Source organism: Vipera berus (assembly GCF_964194415.1).
Source record: "Vipera berus genome assembly, chromosome: 2".
In the NCBI taxonomy this organism is placed as follows: Eukaryota; Metazoa; Chordata; class Lepidosauria; order Squamata; family Viperidae; genus Vipera; species Vipera berus.
The window spans coordinates 287,898,979-287,917,493 of NC_138203.1; the positions used below are offsets into that span (position 1 = coordinate 287,898,979).

The 18,515-nt window shown below is 43.7% G+C and overlaps 2 protein-coding genes across 4 annotated transcripts in view; one reads left to right on the top strand and one right to left on the bottom strand.

Annotated features, from left to right (window-relative positions):
• The window catches only part of LOC308661727 (zinc finger protein 24-like), a 765,670-nt gene that overhangs the window by 718,498 nt on the left and 28,657 nt on the right, over positions 1-18,515 (bottom strand). The window lies entirely within an intron of this gene.
• On the top strand, positions 4,109-13,167 carry LOC308661263 (uncharacterized protein). 3 transcript variants are annotated; one of them, XM_081316170.1, is made up of 6 exons: positions 4,109-4,317; positions 5,928-6,780; positions 7,439-7,559; positions 7,693-7,775; positions 9,244-9,373; positions 11,000-13,167. In XM_081316170.1, exons 2-6 carry the CDS (start codon positions 6,370-6,372, stop codon positions 12,271-12,273), a joined length of 2,019 nt encoding a protein of 672 aa, XP_081172296.1. In that variant the 5' UTR covers positions 4,109-4,317; positions 5,928-6,369; the 3' UTR covers positions 12,274-13,167. The 3 variants fall into 3 exon arrangements, with proteins under 3 accessions (XP_081172296.1, XP_081172297.1, XP_081172298.1); XM_081316171.1 differs by having other exon boundaries at positions 5,980-6,780; XM_081316172.1 differs by having other exon boundaries at positions 4,275-4,317; positions 5,983-6,780.

The window sequence follows — 18,515 nt, forward strand, 5'->3', positions numbered from 1 at the left end:
GCTTTTGCTCTAAATGTACTCCGTTGATGGCAGGCCCAAGATCCAGTCTTGGAAAAAGTTACGCCCAAATACCTGTTCAATTGGTTCACCAACTAATTGCCACCTATGTCTCTGATGGTGTCTTCCAAACACCATTACTTTTTATTTAGATCTGCTAATGATTAGGGAGTTATCCTGGCAATAAGAGCTGAGCATACACATATACATATGGTATACACACACACACTTACATTAATCATAGTCTATTTTGAATAGATAGCAGGGGAAAAAACAGCCTTGAGAGTTAACAAGGTTGTTACTATATGGTGGGAGATCCCTGTAAGACAGAGTTGTCCAGCCTTGGCAACTTTTAAGACTTGTGGACCTTCCAGAGGCTAAGAATTGAAGTCTACAGGTCTTAAAATTGCCAAGATTGGACACCCCTGCTGTAACACAAATACAGAATACCCTGCTCTCAGAAGTGGACATATACATAACGCACATATAGATATGCTATATACACATGTATATATCCAAAACTTTACATACAGTGGTGGGATTCAGCCAGTTCGCACCACTTCGGCAGAACTGGTAGGTAACTTTTTGTTGCCCAGGCCCAGAATGGACTTCCGGAGGCAGCATCCTCACAGAGAACCAGTTCTTCACATATTTGAATCCCACCACTGTGTACATATTAATCACTGTCCATCTTGATAATGTTGCAGGATGCAATTTGGGTTGGTCACCGGGACCAGAGGCTTTGTCTTCTGAACTTTTGGACTCATGTGCAGCCCAACTTCTCTAGAGAAAAGTTCCCTAAAGATGGGCTTCAGCACAAGTCCGAAAACCTGGGAGGCAAACATCTGGTCCCCGTGACTGATCCAGATTGGATCCTGCCTCTTTAATTCTGCTCTCCTCCCTGATCATCGGACACAACTGTCAGTGTAATGTGCTCTGCATTTTTTTCCTCAGATATGTATTAACACTTCACGTGATCTTGCTTCTATCCCTCTGTTAATAAAACCTAGGATTGCACTGGGTTTTTTCGGCAACTGCTGCACACTGATAGCTCATGTCTATGGAGGTTCTCCGTCATCCAGATCATGGTTGTCCCAAAGATGCTTTTTCAAGTGGCAAATGGACTTTCTTGTTTTTTCTTTGAAGACGTTTCGGTTCTCATTGAGGAATAGAAGCAGAAATAGAAATAGAAAAAATAGGAAAAAAATAGAAATAGATAGAAATTAGAAGTAGACATAGAAGTAGAAATAATAGGATCTTGGAGGTCTTCTAGTCCAGCCCCCAGGTCAAGCAGGAGAACCTATACCATTTCAGAGAAGTGACTGTCCATTCTCTTCTTAAAAACCTCCAGTGATGGAGTGCCCATGATTTCTATAGGCAAGCTATTCCATTGGTTAATTGTCCTCACTGTTAGGAACTTTCTCCTTAGTTCCAGGTTGCTTCTCTCTTTGATCAGTTTCCAACCATTGTTTCTTGTCCTGCCCTCTGTTGCTTTGGAGAATAATTTGACACACACCCCTTTTTTGTGGCAGCTTCTCAAATACTGGAATACTGCTATCATGTCACCCCTATTTCTTCTTTTCTTTAGACTAGCCAAACCCATGTCCTGTAGCTGTTCTTCAGCTCTGACTTGATGGTGGGGAATGGAAGGATTTATGCTTCTTTAAATACTATAAATCCTTCCATTCCCCACCATCCAGTCAGAGCTTCTTGGATGAGAAGTGAAACGTCTTCAAAGAAAAAACAAGAAAGCCCAGTTGCGTCCACTAGGACTCCAGGATCCTTCTCACAGCTACTGCTTTTGAGCCAGATACCACCAATTCTATACCTGTGCATTTGGTTTTCTCACTTAGTTATTTCCAGGGCTTTTTTTCTCATAGAACGCTCAGAACGGAGTTCCGGCACCTTTTTTGGATGGAACCTTGTAGGGTAGGCAAGGCAGGTTGTATGACATGTGAGTTCCGGCACCTTTTTCTTTTACAAAAAAAGCACTGGTTATTTTAATTTACCAATTGCTCTTTCGACAGACCAACATGAGCCTTGGTGGAGCAGTGGGCTAATGCCTCCTTAAGTAACACCAGCTGCCTGCAATTAGTGCAGGTTCGCATCCCACCAGGCTCAAGGTTGACTCAGCCTTCCATCCTTCCGAGGTAGGTAAAATGAGGACCCAGATTGTTGGGGGCAATTAAGCTGACTTTGTAATAATGCCGCTTGGGGTGTGTGTGTGAAAGCCCTAATAAGCAGGCATATACATAGAATGAAGGCTACTGCTAAGCTTGTAAGCCGCCCTGAGTCTTTGGAGAAGGGCGGGATATAAATGGAATTAAAATAAATAAAAAATAAATAAAAAATGGAGAAACCAAATTACATTTTATAAGGCAAAAGCAAATCCCCCTAGTGGACAATCACTTGACCATGAGCCAACAATGTGCAGCAGCAGCCAAACAAGCTAATACAATCCCAGATTGCATAAACAGAGGCATAGAATCAAGATTACGCAAAGTATTAGTACTGCTTTATAAAACCCTAGTGAGACCACACCAGACCACGCCAATTTTGGTCACCAGACTACAAAAAAGATCCTGAGACCTTAGAAAAAGTTCAGAGAAGAGCAACTAAGATGATCAAAGGCCTGGAGACTAAAACATATGAACCAGGGATGCAGGACTTGGGTTTGGCTAGTCTAAAGAAAAGAAGAAATAGGGGTGACATGATAGCTGTAATGTATTGGGCTTGCTTTGTTAAGGGAACACCACGTGGTAATTGCTGGAAGGCTGTTTGAGCAGGGAAGCTAGCTAACGGCTCCCAGCTCCTCAGATAACCCGTCTCCAGCGCTGCTATTGGTTGCCCCTAGGGTGGCAATAGGTTGCTTCAAACCTATTGGCCGCCGCCTAGGGGCCAGGGTATAAATTGCTGCATCTGCAGCCCTGTTCAGACCCTGCAAGCAATAAACCATGATCTTTGCTGAACTCACTTGCCTCGTCTTCATTCCTGCGCAGCGAACCCAGTACACAACAATAGCAGTATTTCAGTATTTGAGAAGCTGCCACCAAAAAAGGGGGTCAAATTATTCTCCAAAGCAAACAAAGGGCAGGACAAGAAACAATGGTTGGAAACTGATCGAAGAGAGCAGCAACCTGGAATTGAGAAAAGTTCCTAATAGTGAGGACAGTTAACCAGTGGAACAGCTTGCCTTCAGTAATTGTGGACGCTCCATCACTGGAGGTTTCTAAGAAGAGACTGGATAGCCATTTGTCTAAGATGGTATAGGTTTTCATTATTATTATTATTATTATTATTATTATTATTATTATTATTATTATTATTATTATTATTATTATTATTATTATTATTATTATATTCCATTTATATCCCGCCCTTCTCTGAAGACTCAGGGCGGCTTACAAGCTTAGCAGTAGCCTTCATTCTATGTATATGCCTGCTTATTAGGGCTTTCACACACACCCCAAGCGGCATTATTACAAAGTCAGCTTAATTGCCCCCAACAATCTGGGTCCTCATTTTACCTACCTGGGAAGGATGGAAGGCTGAGTCAACCTTGAGCCTGGTGGGACTCGAACCTGCACTAATGGCAGGCAGCTGGTGTTACTTAAGGAGGCATTAGCCCACTGCTCCACCAAGCAGAGGGCTGGACTAGAAGACCTCCAAGGTCCCTTCCTATTCTATTCTATTCTATTCTATTCTATTCTATTCTATTCTATTCTATTCTATTCTATTCTATTCTATTCTATTCTATTCTATTCTATTCTAGAATTGGGCTGCATGAAGCATGACAAAATTGACAAAAGTGAAAGGGTGGGGGGGGGGGTGTCTGAATACTTTCCATAAGATAGAATAGAGCTGGAATGTATTGTGTGTCTTAAGTCTCCACACAGACCAACATGAAGAAACCAACTTTGGTTCGATGAGGCAAAAGAGTGTCCCTCTTTCCACTCCTCCCCACCCCTTCCCCGCGCCTTTAAGCAACGCCTGCATTCTGCAGAAAACCCGCCAGGAGGCTCCCTCTGCACGTACTGGAAGGACTGGCAGCTTCCAAGCTTCAGCGAAGAACTGAGCATGCGCCCGTCCGTTTTGATCCTTTTCTCAAGGTTCTCTGCGGAAGCTTTCCCGTCTCGCAAAGGAGAGCCATCCAGACATCACTCGGGAGCCCAGTGAGAGAGAGGGAAGAGGGGGATCCTCTCTGCAAAGGAGTCTCGCTCTGGAGGCGTGCATCTGCAGACCTACAAAGTCTTCAAGGGTAGGAAGGGGAAGAGACCCGTGTCCCATGTTGCTCTGTCTCCCCTTTGCAGGCAAGGCAAGGTGAGTGTGGGTGTGGGTGTGGGTGAGAATCAAAGCTCCAGACCAGTCATGTTGCACCACCACAACCCCGGAATAAATTCAGGATCCCCAAGAAGAAGAAGAAGGCAATCTGGTCAGCCATTTCTCCTCTATTTTCCGGGGGGGGGGGAACTGCATGGAGGAAGGGAGAGAGAGAGAGAGATTGCAAAACTCCAGCTGGAAAGCGAGAAAGCTTTGCAGGAAAGCAGCTGAGGATGGGGTTGCATTGCACGAATTTATTTATTTATTTTAATTCCATTTATATCCCGCCCTTCTCCGAAGACTCAGGGCGGCTTACAAGCTTAGCAGCAGAATTCAGTTGCATGTTTTTGCCTGGGTGTGTGTGTGTGTGTGTGTGTGTGTGTGTGTGTGTGTGTGTGCAAAGAGAGAATGTCAGTCCGTTCATATAAAAAGGAAAGATTGCAATTATATTTATATTTATATATTATAGTTATATTTATTAAATTTTTATACCACCCTTCTCCCGAAGGACTCAGGGCGGTGTACAGGGCAATAAATACTAAAAGACAAAATACAAAAGTTAAAAAACAATTAAATATTATGCCCGATATATACAATAATTAAAAAACCATGTTAAAACCCCAACCCCCAAACCCATCAAACCAGGCCGGATTGCTCAAATAAGTAAGTTTTTAGATCACGCCGGAAGGAGCGAAGGTCGGGGGCCATCCGGAGCTCAACCGGCAAGCGGTTCCACAGGTCTGGCGCGCCCACAGAGAACGCCCTCCCCCTGGGGGCCACCAGTCGACATTCTTTGATCGGAGGCACCCTGAGGAGGCCCTCTCTGTGGGAGCACACTGGACAGAGGGAAGTTGACGCCCGATCCAAAGAATACGACTTCTAAAATCAGCCTTTCCCAACATCAGAGACTTGAAGATGTGTGGACCGCAACTCCCAGAACTGCCTAGTCAACATAGCTGGCTGGGGAATCTTGAGAGTTGAAGTCCACACATTGTCAAGATGTCAAGCTTGAGAACACCATCCTCAATCCTCTTGTAGTGCTCCAGGCGTTTGATGAAGGTTGATCCTGAAGGTTTTTGCATTCTGCTCTCCTCCCAGATCATCAGACACAACTGCCTGTGTAATGTGATCTGCACTCTTTTCTCAAATATGTATTAGAACCGTCTCCTCTTGATTTTTCTCTGGCAGCGCTAGCTATCAGTAATCCTAAAATTTCTTTTCCATTTTTAGATGAATGATCTGGGAACCTCTTTTGCTTCATTGTGTCAGTGTGTAAGAAATTTTATGAACTGGAGTAGCCATAGCAACAAACCAGCCCACGAGAACTGTTTTTGATTAAGACACAGTATTGGCTGTGAGGCATGTGATCCAGCCTAGGTCTGGGTGTGTCTTAGTCTTCTCTGTGGTGTTGTTGTTTTTCTGATCTCCAAGTTAAGAGTTGTTGATGTTCCCCAGAGCTGAATGAATCTGTATGTATCATGTTTATATATATTTTATAGATAAAGTTTTTCTAAACCATGCCTCCTGCTCATTTTGAATGTGTGCTTATTTTTTGAGGCTTATTTTTGCGCTGGAAAGCTGTTAACATATTATTATTATCTATCGATTAGAATAGAGCTGGAAGGAGCCTTGGATGTCTTCTAATCTAACCCTCTGTTCAAGTAGGAGACCCTGTACCATTTTAGACAAGTGGCTGTGCAATCTCTTCTTAAAAACCTCCACTGATGATGAAGCACCCAAAACGTCCGAAGGCAACTTTTGTTCCACTGGTTAATTGACCTCGCTGTGAGGAAGTTTCTCCTTAATTCCAGGTTGCTTCCCTCCTCGATCACTTTCCAACCATCGTTTCTGGCGCTTTGGAAAATAAGTTGACTCCCTCTTCTTTGTGGCGGCCTCTTAAATACTGGAATAACTTGTGAGCAAAGAGGGGATGAAGAAGCTGTTGAGGCTTCTCCGGGGCTTCTGCACAACGTAGTTCCAGAGAAGAAAAGACCCTTGGAGAGCTGCAAGGTTTCTTGGCTACATTTGAAGTTGTGCTAGAGGACAGAGAAAATGGAAGAATATCTAGTCTGCGACAGAGATGGAAAAGGCCCTCCAGAGGCTCATTCTGGGACCTGTAGGGATATCTGGGCAGAAACTGGGCAGAAGGTCCTAGAGGAGAAGACAATCAGTCCAGAGGTCCAACGCAGGCTCTTTAGGAGTGTCCAGTACCAAGAGTCTAAGGGGCCCCGAGAAATTTGCAACCACCTTCACCACTTTTGCCGTCAGTGGCTACAGCCAGAAAGACACACTAAGGCTCAGATGTTGGATCTGATGATCCTGGAGCAGCTCCTGGCCGTCCTTCCCCCCAAAATGGAGAGTTGGATCCGAGAGTGTGGAGCAGAGACCAGCTCTCAGGCGGTGGCCCTGGCCGAAGGTTTCCTCCTGAGCCAGGTGGAAGAGCGGAAGAAGATAGAGATACAGGTGAGGTAGACCTTCATTTTGAGACTTGAAAGGGGCGTTAATGTTACAAACAGTGTTTGAGTCCTTAAATATCTCCTCAACATAATATGAAGAGATGCTTAACACTGGTTCTTCTGCCACTTGCCACACAGAATGGTTGGGGGTCAGGTGGCATACAGGTTTTAATAAATTATTACTGTTGGTCGCATAGTCAGACGTTTAGACTGGATTTGCTTTTTTTTATCAACCTACCAAATGCTTCCCAAGCACCTGGGATAGGCAGATGTTGTTGTTTAAGAATATTAAATGAAACGTAAGCTGTTCCAAATTTACAATTGACTGGTGGGGATTTTATCATTCTGATGGTGTTCAAGTGGTGCTGCAGATATTTTGGAATTGGACCCAAGGAGCCTATTACTATTGGTATTATCTTTGCTTTCTTTTGCCACAGTCATTCTACTTCTATTTGCCAATCTTTGTATTTGGGGATTTTCTCCAGTTCTTTCTCTCCTATTCTGCTCTCTTCAAGTACAGCCACTATCCACTATCCAAATTATTTTTGTCTTTCTTACCAACAATTCTTAAGTGTGGGGTGTTACTACTGTGGACCAAGACTTTTGCAAAGTTGTGACATAATATGTGAATTCTTCTTTCTTTCTACCCACTACTTACCTTCCAGGAGTCATTCTTGGACATATTCCCTGATCATTCCAAGGATATAGAAGATCCAACAAATTGCTCTCCGAAGGACCTTTCTAGGAAGTTCACTGAGGAAGTTCAACATCAGGACACTTCACCGGGTAAGAATGGACTGCTTCCAAGCGGTGTGAAATCCCAGAGAAAGATTACAAGTACCTCTCAGTGTCTGGATCTTCTCCATCCATAATTTTGCTTTTAAAAACTCTTCTTCTACCATTTTTGTCTCCTTTACAGAAGATAGAACAGTTCCACTGATATTTCTAGGATCATCTCTTTCTACTGATGGAGCTGAACAAGTAACTGAATCAGCTGCTCAGGTAGGAGGAGAAGCTTCAGAGAGTTGCAAAGAACCATTTTGAGGCCTCCTGATTTGTTGTGGGGTTGACATATAATATTGTTGCTTCTACGCAATGTGGAAAGGGAAAATGTGGGTTCAGTCCTTGATCAGTTACCCTCAGCTTAGCTCAGACATGTCAAACACAAGGCCCGGGGGGGCGGATCTGGCCCGCAAAGTGGTTTCATGTGGCCTGCGAAGCCATCCTGGAAACAGTGAGGGAACGGCCCCCACTGCCTTCGCCCTGGCCCAGGCTGGCCAGGAGCCAATGTACAATTTCATGGTGGTCATCTATACTGAAATACATTCGGTCTTAGCTCCACAAGGCCATCTGGAAACAGTGAGGGACTGGCCCGTGCCGCATCGGCACTACCCCCTGGGCACACGCTGGGAAGGTATCACCCTTTGTGAGGAATTAAGAAATGCACCATCGCCTGGAAGTGGCCAGCACATGGCCCTGGCTACTTTGGGCAGGCTAGGGGCTGGGCAGCGTTGTGCTTCTCTTCAGATTCGTGCCACCCAGCTCAGCTTCTCGGAACTGTGAGGAGAGCACCCTGCTGCCTGCCAAAACCGGGCAGGCTGGGGGCTGGGCAGCATTGCTCAGGTAACATCAACTCTCACGCTGCTCATGGCATCTCCTCCCCCAGAGCCCACCAAGCCGGATATGTGAAATAGGCGAGGGCCATGTGCTGGCCACTTCCAGGCGATGGTGCATTTTTTCATTCCTCACGAAGGATGACACTACCCCAGCTGCGTTTCTTGCCTGTTTTCCTTCCTCCCTCATCTCAAATATTTTCCCACAATTCTGTTGGAAGGAAGGAAGGAAGGAAGGAAGGAAGGAAGGAAGGAAGGAAGGGTCTGAGGGAAGTCCTGCCTTAGTCCTGCCCTGCTGCCTTTTCACCATCCCCTTGCCCCCTCCTCCTGGCCTATCCTGGGGGTCTCCCATCCTATTGCTAAGGAAGGTTTGGATACAAAGCCAGGTCTCCTCACATGGAGAGGGAGTGGGCCTCTCTCTTGACTTTGCCCTCATACCCATCATGAGCAACTTGGCTAAGGAGAACAAGCACAGCAGCCTTGAGGAGGAGGTAACTGCAGCTGGGCGCCCCCTTGGGGAAGTAGGGCTGGGCTTAGTGCCGCGGGTGCTTGATGGCTGGGCTGGGCATTTGACCTCCACGCCACCGTCCCTCTGCATGAAGCTGAGAGGAACAGTGAGGTTCCTCCAGTGGACCATGCCTTGGCACTTGCCCTGGTCCCATCTCCTTCTTCCAGAGACCCTCAGATCTGTCAGGCAAATCCTGCCATCTGCGCCGCTTTTCTCGTAAAACATTTTGCATACTTCAGAAATACCCATGTGCAGATCTCTGCTTTACAGATTGGTCGGCAAAGGGAGAGAATTGGCAAGTAATTCCGTGAGCTGTTGGTTCACATGTTCTTGTTTTTTCCTTGTTCAGGAGGGTCTTGTGTCATTCAAGGAGGTGGCAGTGTATTTCTCCAAGGAGGAATGGTCTCAGCTGGATTCCTATCAAAAAGCCCTCCATAGAGAAGTCATGCAGGAGAATTCCCAGAATGTGGCCTTTCTGGGTAAGGACCTCTGCTGGGCCCACAAATACTTAGAGGAGACATTTGTGATATGATGAATTTTGCTATTTCTATTTAAAAGATAGCCCTGCTTCTAGGAAGAGAAAGAGCCAATAGCTTAGGTTAGGATCAAGGAACTGCACAGCAGGTATCCAAATGAAGTCAGAGACCCTGATGTGAACTTGCAGTTTTATATAAATAAATATATTTTACATCTATACAGCAGACAATATAGTCAGGCAATCAGGAGCATCATGAGGTAAATTGCAGAGCACACAGAAGAAAAAGGGGGAGGGGAGGGAGGGAAACTTCCCCTCCACACAAACAGCAACCAATAACAGAATAGATTACCTCACGCAGGAGCCAGGACTCTCCAACAAATCAAATATAACTGTGCATTCTGACTAACTGCACAGCCCCACTGCTCCAGCTACTAAATAATATAAGAATAAGAATGAAGAGAAGAGAAGAGAAAATATAGGATAGGAAGAGAAGAGAAGAGAAGAGAAGAGAAGAGAAGAGAAGAGAAGAGAAGAGAGAATAAATAGAATTATTTTAATTCCTAACCAGTGTTGTTGTGTAGGTTTTGAGCAACTAACCTTGCTTTATGTTGTATTTCATCATTCATCAAAAGTTTCTTTTTTGTACATGCATCTGCACCCAACAGCTTTTTGTCCCTCTGCTAACCTCATTGGGGTGAAAGCTTTATATTTTTGTGTAGACAACATTTATTTATCCATCACCTCTTTCTATTTCTCTTGTTCTGCCAGAGGAAAATTTAATGCTTCTGGTAATTTGGGGACTCATAAAAGGTGTTACATACTTTTACCTCATCAACAGTGAATCTTTCTGGAGGAACACCTTTGTTTGCTCTTTCAGACCTCCATGGAATAAACAGTTCCTATGTCACTGGAATCTCAATTCTAAACATTCCCTTGAGCTATTCTTGGATTCCCGTTTAACATGTCTACGTGAACGTTGCAAAGGTGTTGAAAAATTGGGTACAGTCATGTGATATCTCGACTTACAACTGCAGCAAGTCACAAACATAAGTTAAGGATTACCAGTAGTATTTTCGCAGAGAATTGAATGCCCTGATCCTTCTTTCTTTCCAAAAGACTTAGAAGATGAATGCTGCTGAGAATTGATAGCAATATGTAAGGAAGGAGAAATGATTAATGAAGGGGGGGTGGGAAATGTATCAACACTGATATGCTTTTGGTTTAAGATCAATGGATCCATGGAGTTTTTGGTGCTTTCTGAGCTTGATGGTTTGGTTGCAGATGTTTCATTGCCCAACTAGGTAGCAGCATCAGAGCTAGTTAACTAGTTGGGTAATAAACATATGCAACAAACTACTAACCTCAAAGAGCACCAAGGACACCATAGTTCAACACTGTGCTGCATAGATTCTTTTCTGTTAGAATCAATGGATCCTATATAAATATCTTTATTAAAAGTCAGCATTCAGTAAACTTTAGATTGTCTTTTATGTTGATCGGTATGACAGACTTTCAAAAAGCTGCTTAGTCTTGGTCAACTTTCCCAGCTGGATATTTAGAGTCACTTCTTATTCTTTGAACTTTATTTTTTGTACCTTGCCAAAACTTGCTTTCTTCTTCTCTTAAGGAGTGAGTGAGCAGCGGAACAAGACTTGCGAGTTAACACTCCAGACAATCCATCCCGTGAAGGGAGCAGAACAAATTGCAAATCAGAAGGAAACAAAACATTGCCGAAGAAATGTATCAGAAAATGGAAATAAGGAAAGCTTAGTTTTCCAGCCTGTTAGGAATGGAAATAATTTTGCTGCACAACAACAAAACAAAAAATGTTTGGGGAACAGAGTGAAAAAATTCAAAGAGAAATCAGATATAAAGAAACATTACAAAACTCATTCTACACAACAATATGGATACAAAGAGGGTGAAAACAGTTACAGTGGGACCCTTGGAAGGGACATTATGGGAGATAAACCATATAAATGCACTGAATGTGGAAAGAATTTCAGGTGGAATTGTCGGCTTATTTCCCACAAAAGGATCCACACAGGTGAGAAACCCTATAAGTGCATGGAATGTGGAAAGAATTTCAGGTGTAATAGTCAGCTTATTTCCCACAAAAGGATCCACACAGGTGAGAAACCATACAAATGCACAGAATGTGGAAAGGGATTCACTGAAAATACTATCCTTGCATGCCATAAAAGGATCCACACAGCTGAGAAACCCTATAAGTGCATGGAGTGTGGAAAGAATTTCAGGTGGAATTGTTGGCTTATTTCCCACAAAAGGATCCACACAGGTGAGAAACCATACAAATGCACAGAGTGTGGAAAAAGATTCAGAGAGGACACTTCCCTTACATGCCATAAAAGGATCCATACAGGAGAGAAACCCTATAAATGCTTGGAGTGTGGAAAATGCTTCCAGGAAATTAGGTACCTTACTTCCCATAAGAGGATCCACATGGGAGAGAATCCCTATAAATGCCTGGAGTGTGGAAAAAGCTTCAGTCAGAGAAGTAATCTCTTTTCTCACAAAACAATCCACACAGGGGAAAAGCCATATAAATGTCTGGAATGCGGAAAGACATTCCGTGAAAATGGATCCCTTACTTCCCATAAAAGGATCCACACAGGGGAAAAACCGTACAAATGTCTAGAATGTGGAAAGGCATTCCGTGAAAATGGATCCCTTACTTCCCATAAAAGGATCCACACAGGTGAGAAACCCTACAAATGTATGGAGTGTGGGAAGAGCTTCGTGAGTAGTAGTAACCTTAATTCACATTACAGGAGCCACATGCGAGAGAAACCATATAGATGCATGATGTGTGGAAAGGGATTCCACCAGGAGAGTCACCTTACTTCTCATACAAGGATCCACTTGCGTACTAATCCATAGAAATACTAGACTTATTTGCTTCAGTTCACACATACTCAGTCTTTAAAACCTTGGAGGGTTTGTGTCTTAAATTTCTCATGAGTTTCTTTGTGATACACAGGAGAATAAGGATTAAAGAGTTAATAATAATAATAACAGCAACAACAAAAATAATAGAGTTGGAAGGGAGTTTGGAGGTCTAGTCCAACCCCCGGCTCTGGCAGGAAACCCTATACCATTTCAGACAAATGGTTGTCCAGTCTCTTCTTTAAAAACTTCCAGTGTCGGAGAATTCTGGAGGCAAGTCATTGCACTGATTAATTGTTCTGTCAAGAAATTTCTCCTTAGTTTTAAGTTGCTTCTCTCTTTGATTAGTTTCCATCTGTTGCTTCTTGTCTTGCCTTCAGGTGTTTTGGAGAATAGCTTGACTCCCTCTTCTTTGTGGTAACACCTGAAATATTGGAACACTGCTATCATGTCACCCCTAGTTAATGTGGTAGTGTTACAAATAAGCATGAGGAAAAGAGACATTTGGAAATCAATGGGGCCCAACATAAATAAATTAATATAAAATCAGGAAAAGCTGCTCTTCACTCCTGAATAGTTGAGGAGTTTCTTCTGGTCTTCTGAGATTCTGTATACCTCCTAGTATTAAAAGCTACTAAGGTACTAATTAGTATAAAATCTCATAGAGCAGAAATGTCTTTAAATGTTTATTCATTTAGCTGCCTAATCACAGAAAAATGTAATTAGGCAGTAAAATGAATAAACATTTACAGACATTTCTGCTCCATGTGATTTTTTTTTTATTGAAAAGTTTTAACACACAGTTTTTCTTTAAAACCCCCCCTCCCCCTCCCTTCTCCCTCCCCCCCTACCTCTCCCCCCCTCCCCCCCCACTTCCCAGAGCTAAATACAAGGTATATATAAAAAAAAATATTATGGAATGGAGAAAATGGATTGAGTTTATCCAGAACAAGTATAGGGTTAAGAAGTTTTATGTAGCATTTGAATAAGTCTTCTTTCTTTTTTTCTTTTTTTATTTTAGTTTCTTTATATTTTAATATTACTAAGGTTTGTTTTATCCTATATAAGCTAGAGAGTGATGGATTGTAGAGTTTATAGTTGTTAGTATATGGTTGTTTATGATTGGTTTTTTTTTATATGCTCCATGTGATTTTGTATTGGGTGAACTCAGCCCCCAGGCAGAGCCTATGCTTGAATTAAGAGAGCTTGCAAGGCTAAATCCTTGTAAATCATGATATATTGTTTTGTATATTGTGTTTACTTGGCCAATAAATATCCCAATTCTCTTTTGTAAGTGCTGTTATGATGAATCTGTTCTGTCCAAATGAAGCTGATGTCCTAATAAAGTTGGATAGTTTTAAAGGTGATATCAGACTCCATGTTAATTTGCCGCCATTTGGGGGCAGAGATTGGCAGAAGTATCCAATCTGGTTTTGGATAGAGAAAAATTTACACCCTTCTCTTCAAAATGTTTTTTTAATACCAAGAGCATGCACAATGGGCAAAAAAGCTCACAAAGATGCTTTTTCACCAGGCAACTGAACTTTCTTGTTTTTCTTTGAAGACGTTTCGCTTTTCATCCAAAAAGCTTCTTCAGCTCTGATTGGATGGTGGGGAATGGAAGGATTTATACTCCTTGCAGACAGCTGGTCTTTTGCATTCTTTTCAAGTCATTGATGCCACCTGGAGGTTTATCTTTGTTGTAGACTGAAGATAAATGATGTATCCTTCCCCCTCTGTTATGAGAGGGCTGTTCAGTTTTGACATATATGTTCTCTTTGACTGAGAGTCTCCATAAACTTACAAGGGGTACAACTGAAAACAAATCTTGTGGTAGCCAAGCAGCAGATCTTTTCAAAACAATTCTGCTTGAGCAGGGGTTGGACTAGATGTCCAAGATTCCTCCCAACTTTATTTGTCTGTGGACATTCTCAGTCATCCAGGTCATGGTTGAAAGAGGGATTTGAAAGGGGGTCAAAGTGGCCATCCATGTCATTGAACAGACCTCTCTAAATAGAGGGGGAGGGATACAACATCTATCTCCAGTCTATAGTCCTTTTAGCAGTTTCAGAAAGGCTCCACACTCTATTTGCACTACTCAGGTGACCCTGAGGACGCAAATAAATCTCCGTGACCTCAATGACTCTAAAAGGATGCAAATGACCAGCTGTCTGCAAGGAATATAAATCCTTCCATTCCCCACGACTCAGTCAGCTGAAGAAGCTTCTTGGATGAGAAGCAAAATGACTTTGAAGGAAAAAGAAGAAAGTCCAGTTGCCTTGTGAAAAAGCATCCTTGGAATTATTATGCCCATGCCTCCAGGCATTTTAAAAGATGGTCATCTGCAGCATTCAGAATGCACTAAAGGCAAATGAGGTAGGTTTCCACAGGAAAGACTATTTTAAAGAATGCAGGATTTGGGGCAAAAGTAGAGTTTTACTGAGGTAGATTTCTCCAAAAAAGATGGTTGAATATGGCAGAGTGGAGAATGACTTGCAGCTTGACTATCTTGCATTCCCTGTTGCAGGGAGCCCTTGTGATGTCTATGATTGCAACAGAGGTGCCATTAAAATGATACTTTGCAATATTCTAGAGTGGCCAAACCTCCAGCCAGGATTCTTGCTGTTTGCCCAGTGATCCTTGGGGTTGAATTAAGGCTCCCTGGTCTGGGTTGAAATGCCGCAAACGAGAAACAAAATGTGTGAAATTATTTACATAACCTCCTTTTTATCAAACCCCTTTCCTGGATTATGAGGCCCTGCACTCAGTCACTCACAGCCTGGTCATCTCGTGTTTGGACTACTGCAATGTGTTCTACAGGGACTACCCCTTGAAGAGTAGTTGGAAGCTTCATCATTCTAATACAAAATGCAGCAGCATTTTAGGGCCTTCTCAGGTGGCCCATGTAAAACCTCTGTTACCATGCATTAACTGTCCTCACTGTTAGGAAGTTTCTCTTTAGTTCCAGGTTGCTTCTTTCCTTTTATTAGTTTCCATCTGTTGTTTCTTGTCCTGCCCTCTGGTGCTTTGGAGAATAATTTGATCCCCTGTTCTTTGTGGCAGCCCCTCAGATACTGGAATACTGCTATCATGTCACCCATTTCTTCTCTTTGAACTAGCCAAACTCAAATCCTGCAGCCATTCTTCGTATGTTTTTGAAGAGACCAAATGTAATCTTTTATGTATAATCGTATAACATAGCCCAGCCATTGTTCATTTAGTTTTCTGTACATGCTCCAAGGTGATCAAATCCGTCAAGGCGATCAAATCGGCCAGTCCTAGAGATCAACCCTGACTGCTCTTTAGAAGGCCAGATCCTGAAGTTGAAACTCAAAATACTTTGGCCACCTAATGAGAAGAAAGTACTCACTGGAGAAGAGCCTAACACTGGGAAAGATTGAGGGCAAGAGAAGGGGACGGCAGAGAATGGCTGGAGTCATTGAAGCAGTAGGCGTGAGCTTAAATGGACTCCAGAAGATGGTAGAGGACAGGAAGGCCTGGAGGAACGTTGTCCATGGGGTCGTGATGGGTCGAAAATGACTTCGTAGCTAACAACACGTGCTCCAATGTAATCTAAATTGTGCTGGTCAAAGAAAAAGCTTTCTGTTACTTGAAATGTGTCTTCTATAGCTTGCAACATATTGTTCTTCCGCCCCTTTTTTTTTTCTTGGCTAACAAATGGGCTGGCTGCCAACCATTGTGTATTCAGAGGTTAGAGAGCGCAGGATTGCAACAAGCTTGATAGATAAGGAAATTCAAACGAAAAAAATCTTTTGCTGTGCAGGAATCTTGTAATGTTAAGAAAGATGTATTAGCTATAAAAACGAAGAACCTCTTGATTAGGTGTGCCTTTTCTGTCTCACAGTGTGTGTGTGATGAGATTAGGAGACCCCAGCTTCTGCTTTGACCAAAGGAATAAAGCTGTGTTTTCATGTTCAGAATCTTTTTTGGATTTATCGGAATTCTGAGCCAAAAACTACATTTTAGTCTCCAGGCCTTTGATCATTTTAGTTCTCTTCTCTGAACTTTTTCCAAGTTCTCAACATCTTTTTTGTAATATGCTGACCAGAATTGGCTGCAGTATTCCATGTGGTTAATTGCCCTCACTGTCAGGAAGTTTCTCCTTAATTCCAGTTGCTTCTCTCTTTGATCGGTTTCCAACCATTGTTCCTTGTCCTGCCCTCTGGTGCTTTGGTGAATAACGTGACCCCCTCTTCTTTGTGGCAGCCCCTCAAATACTGGAATACTGCCATCATGTCTCTCGTATTTCTTCTTTTCTTTAGACTAGCCAAACCCAGGTCCTGCAGCCATTCTTCATATGTTTTAGTCTCCAAGCCTTTAATCATCTTAGTTGCTCTTCTCTGAATTTTCTCCAAACTCTCAACATCTTTTTTGTGAGATGTGACCAGAACTGGCTGCAGTATTCCAGGTGTGGTCTTACGAGGGCTTTATAAAGCGGTACTAATACTTTGCGTGATCTTGATTCTATGCCTGTTTATACAAACCAGGATTGTATTAGCTTTTTTGGCGGCTGCTGCACATTACTGGCTCATATTCAAGTGATCATCCACTAGGACTCCAACTTCCCTCTCACAGTTACTGTTTTTGAGCAAGGTCTCACCTAATCTGTACTTATATCTTTGCTCTTTTCCACGTTAAATTTCATTTTGTTGGATAGGGTCCATTGTTCAAGTTTGTCAAGATCTTTTTGGATCCCGATCTTCTCTCCTTTCCATCCATTGCTTCTTATCCTACCTTTGGGTGCTTTGGAGAATGCCCCCCCCCCACTTAGTCCTTCTTTTCTCTAAACTAGCCAAACTCAAATTCTGCAGCCCTTCATGTTTTAGTCTCCAGGCCTTTAGTCATCTTAGTTGCTTCTTTGTAATTTGTCCAGTCTCAACATCTTTTTTGTAATGCGGTGACCAAAACTGGATACAGTATTCCAGGTGTGGCCTTACTAAGGCTTTATAAAGTGGTACTAATACTTCACGTGATTTTCATTCTACGCCTCTGTTTATATTATCAAGGACTGTATTAGCTTTTTTGGCTGCTAGCCACACACTGCTGGTTCATGTTAAATGATCGTCCGCTAGGATTCCAATGGTCAACCACCTTCCTTGTGGGATGCCAAGGCCATTGGGTGGTGCCTCAGGGACATTTCCGTGACCCTAAAGGCCTGCTAGGGACGTGGTGGCTCAGTGGGTTAGGACGCTGAGCTTGTCGATCAGAAGGTCGGCAGTTTGGCGGGTCGAATCCCGAGTGCCGCGTAGCAGAGTGAGCGCCTGTTACTCGTCCCAGCTTCTGCCAACCTAGCAGTTCGAAAGCACGTAAAAATGCAAGTAGAAAAATAGGGACCACTACGGTGGGGAGGTAACAGCGTTCCGTGCGCCTTTGGCGTCTAGTCATGCTGGCCACATGACCACGGAGACGTCCTCGGACAAGCGCTGGCTCTTCGGCTTTGAAACGGAGATGAGCACCGGCCCCTAGAGTCGGAAACGACTAGCACGCATGTGCGGGGGAACCTTTACCTTTACCTTTAAAGGCCTGCTGAGGCAACTGGGTTACCTGTTAACCGGGTTCCATCAAGGCTATCATGGGATTCCTGGTCAACAAAAACATTCAGAAACTAACCCACAAGCTCGGAGAAGGAACCTCCACCTTCAAAAACCCCATTGTCCCTGTCCCCCTTAAATGCCATATCAGAGCAAATAAACCAGGCAGTCCTTTCCCAGGAATTGGGGGTTAAGAGGCTCTTTCCTCCACCCGCATCTCCCCCCCTTCCTTCCTGGCCATCCTGGAGCTTTCCTGGGGGCAAAGTGATGGAACTGGGCTTTGCTTTCCCCCCCCCACATGCATGAAGGTGGGGTGGGGCTGGCAGTGCAACATGGGTCCCGGCCTGCCCGCTTCCCAGGACTCAAAGGTGGACCTTAAGAGGGGGACTTCGCCATATCTATATTCTTTCCCCGACCCAAGAAGGGCTCCCCATTGGCTTGCGTGTGGAAAAGGATGGCAGGGGAACATGGGATACGGGATCCCCCCTCCCCCACCCGTCTTCCTAAGGGACTCAGGACTCCATCACAGGAGCTCCCACTCCCGTCTGGGCCCTCCGGAAAAGCTCCCTCCGGCTACGGCCTCGCCCGGAGACGTCATTTCCTGCTCAAGTCCACCAGCTGGTCTCTTGCGCATGCTCCGTCCCTTCCCGAAGCTCGGAGGCTACCCGACCCTTCCATCTGTAC

Coding starts and splice junctions, on each gene's coding strand:
- LOC308661263 (XM_081316170.1), top strand. CDS start 6,370: ATGGAAGAATATCTAGTCTGCGACAGAGATGGAAAAGGCCCTCCAGAG. Junction 6,781..7,438: donor GGAAGAAGATAGAGATACAG/GTGAGGTAGACC, acceptor CTTACCTTCCAG/GAGTCATTCTTGGACATATT. Junction 7,560..7,692: donor ACATCAGGACACTTCACCGG/GTAAGAATGGAC, acceptor TCTCCTTTACAG/AAGATAGAACAGTTCCACTG.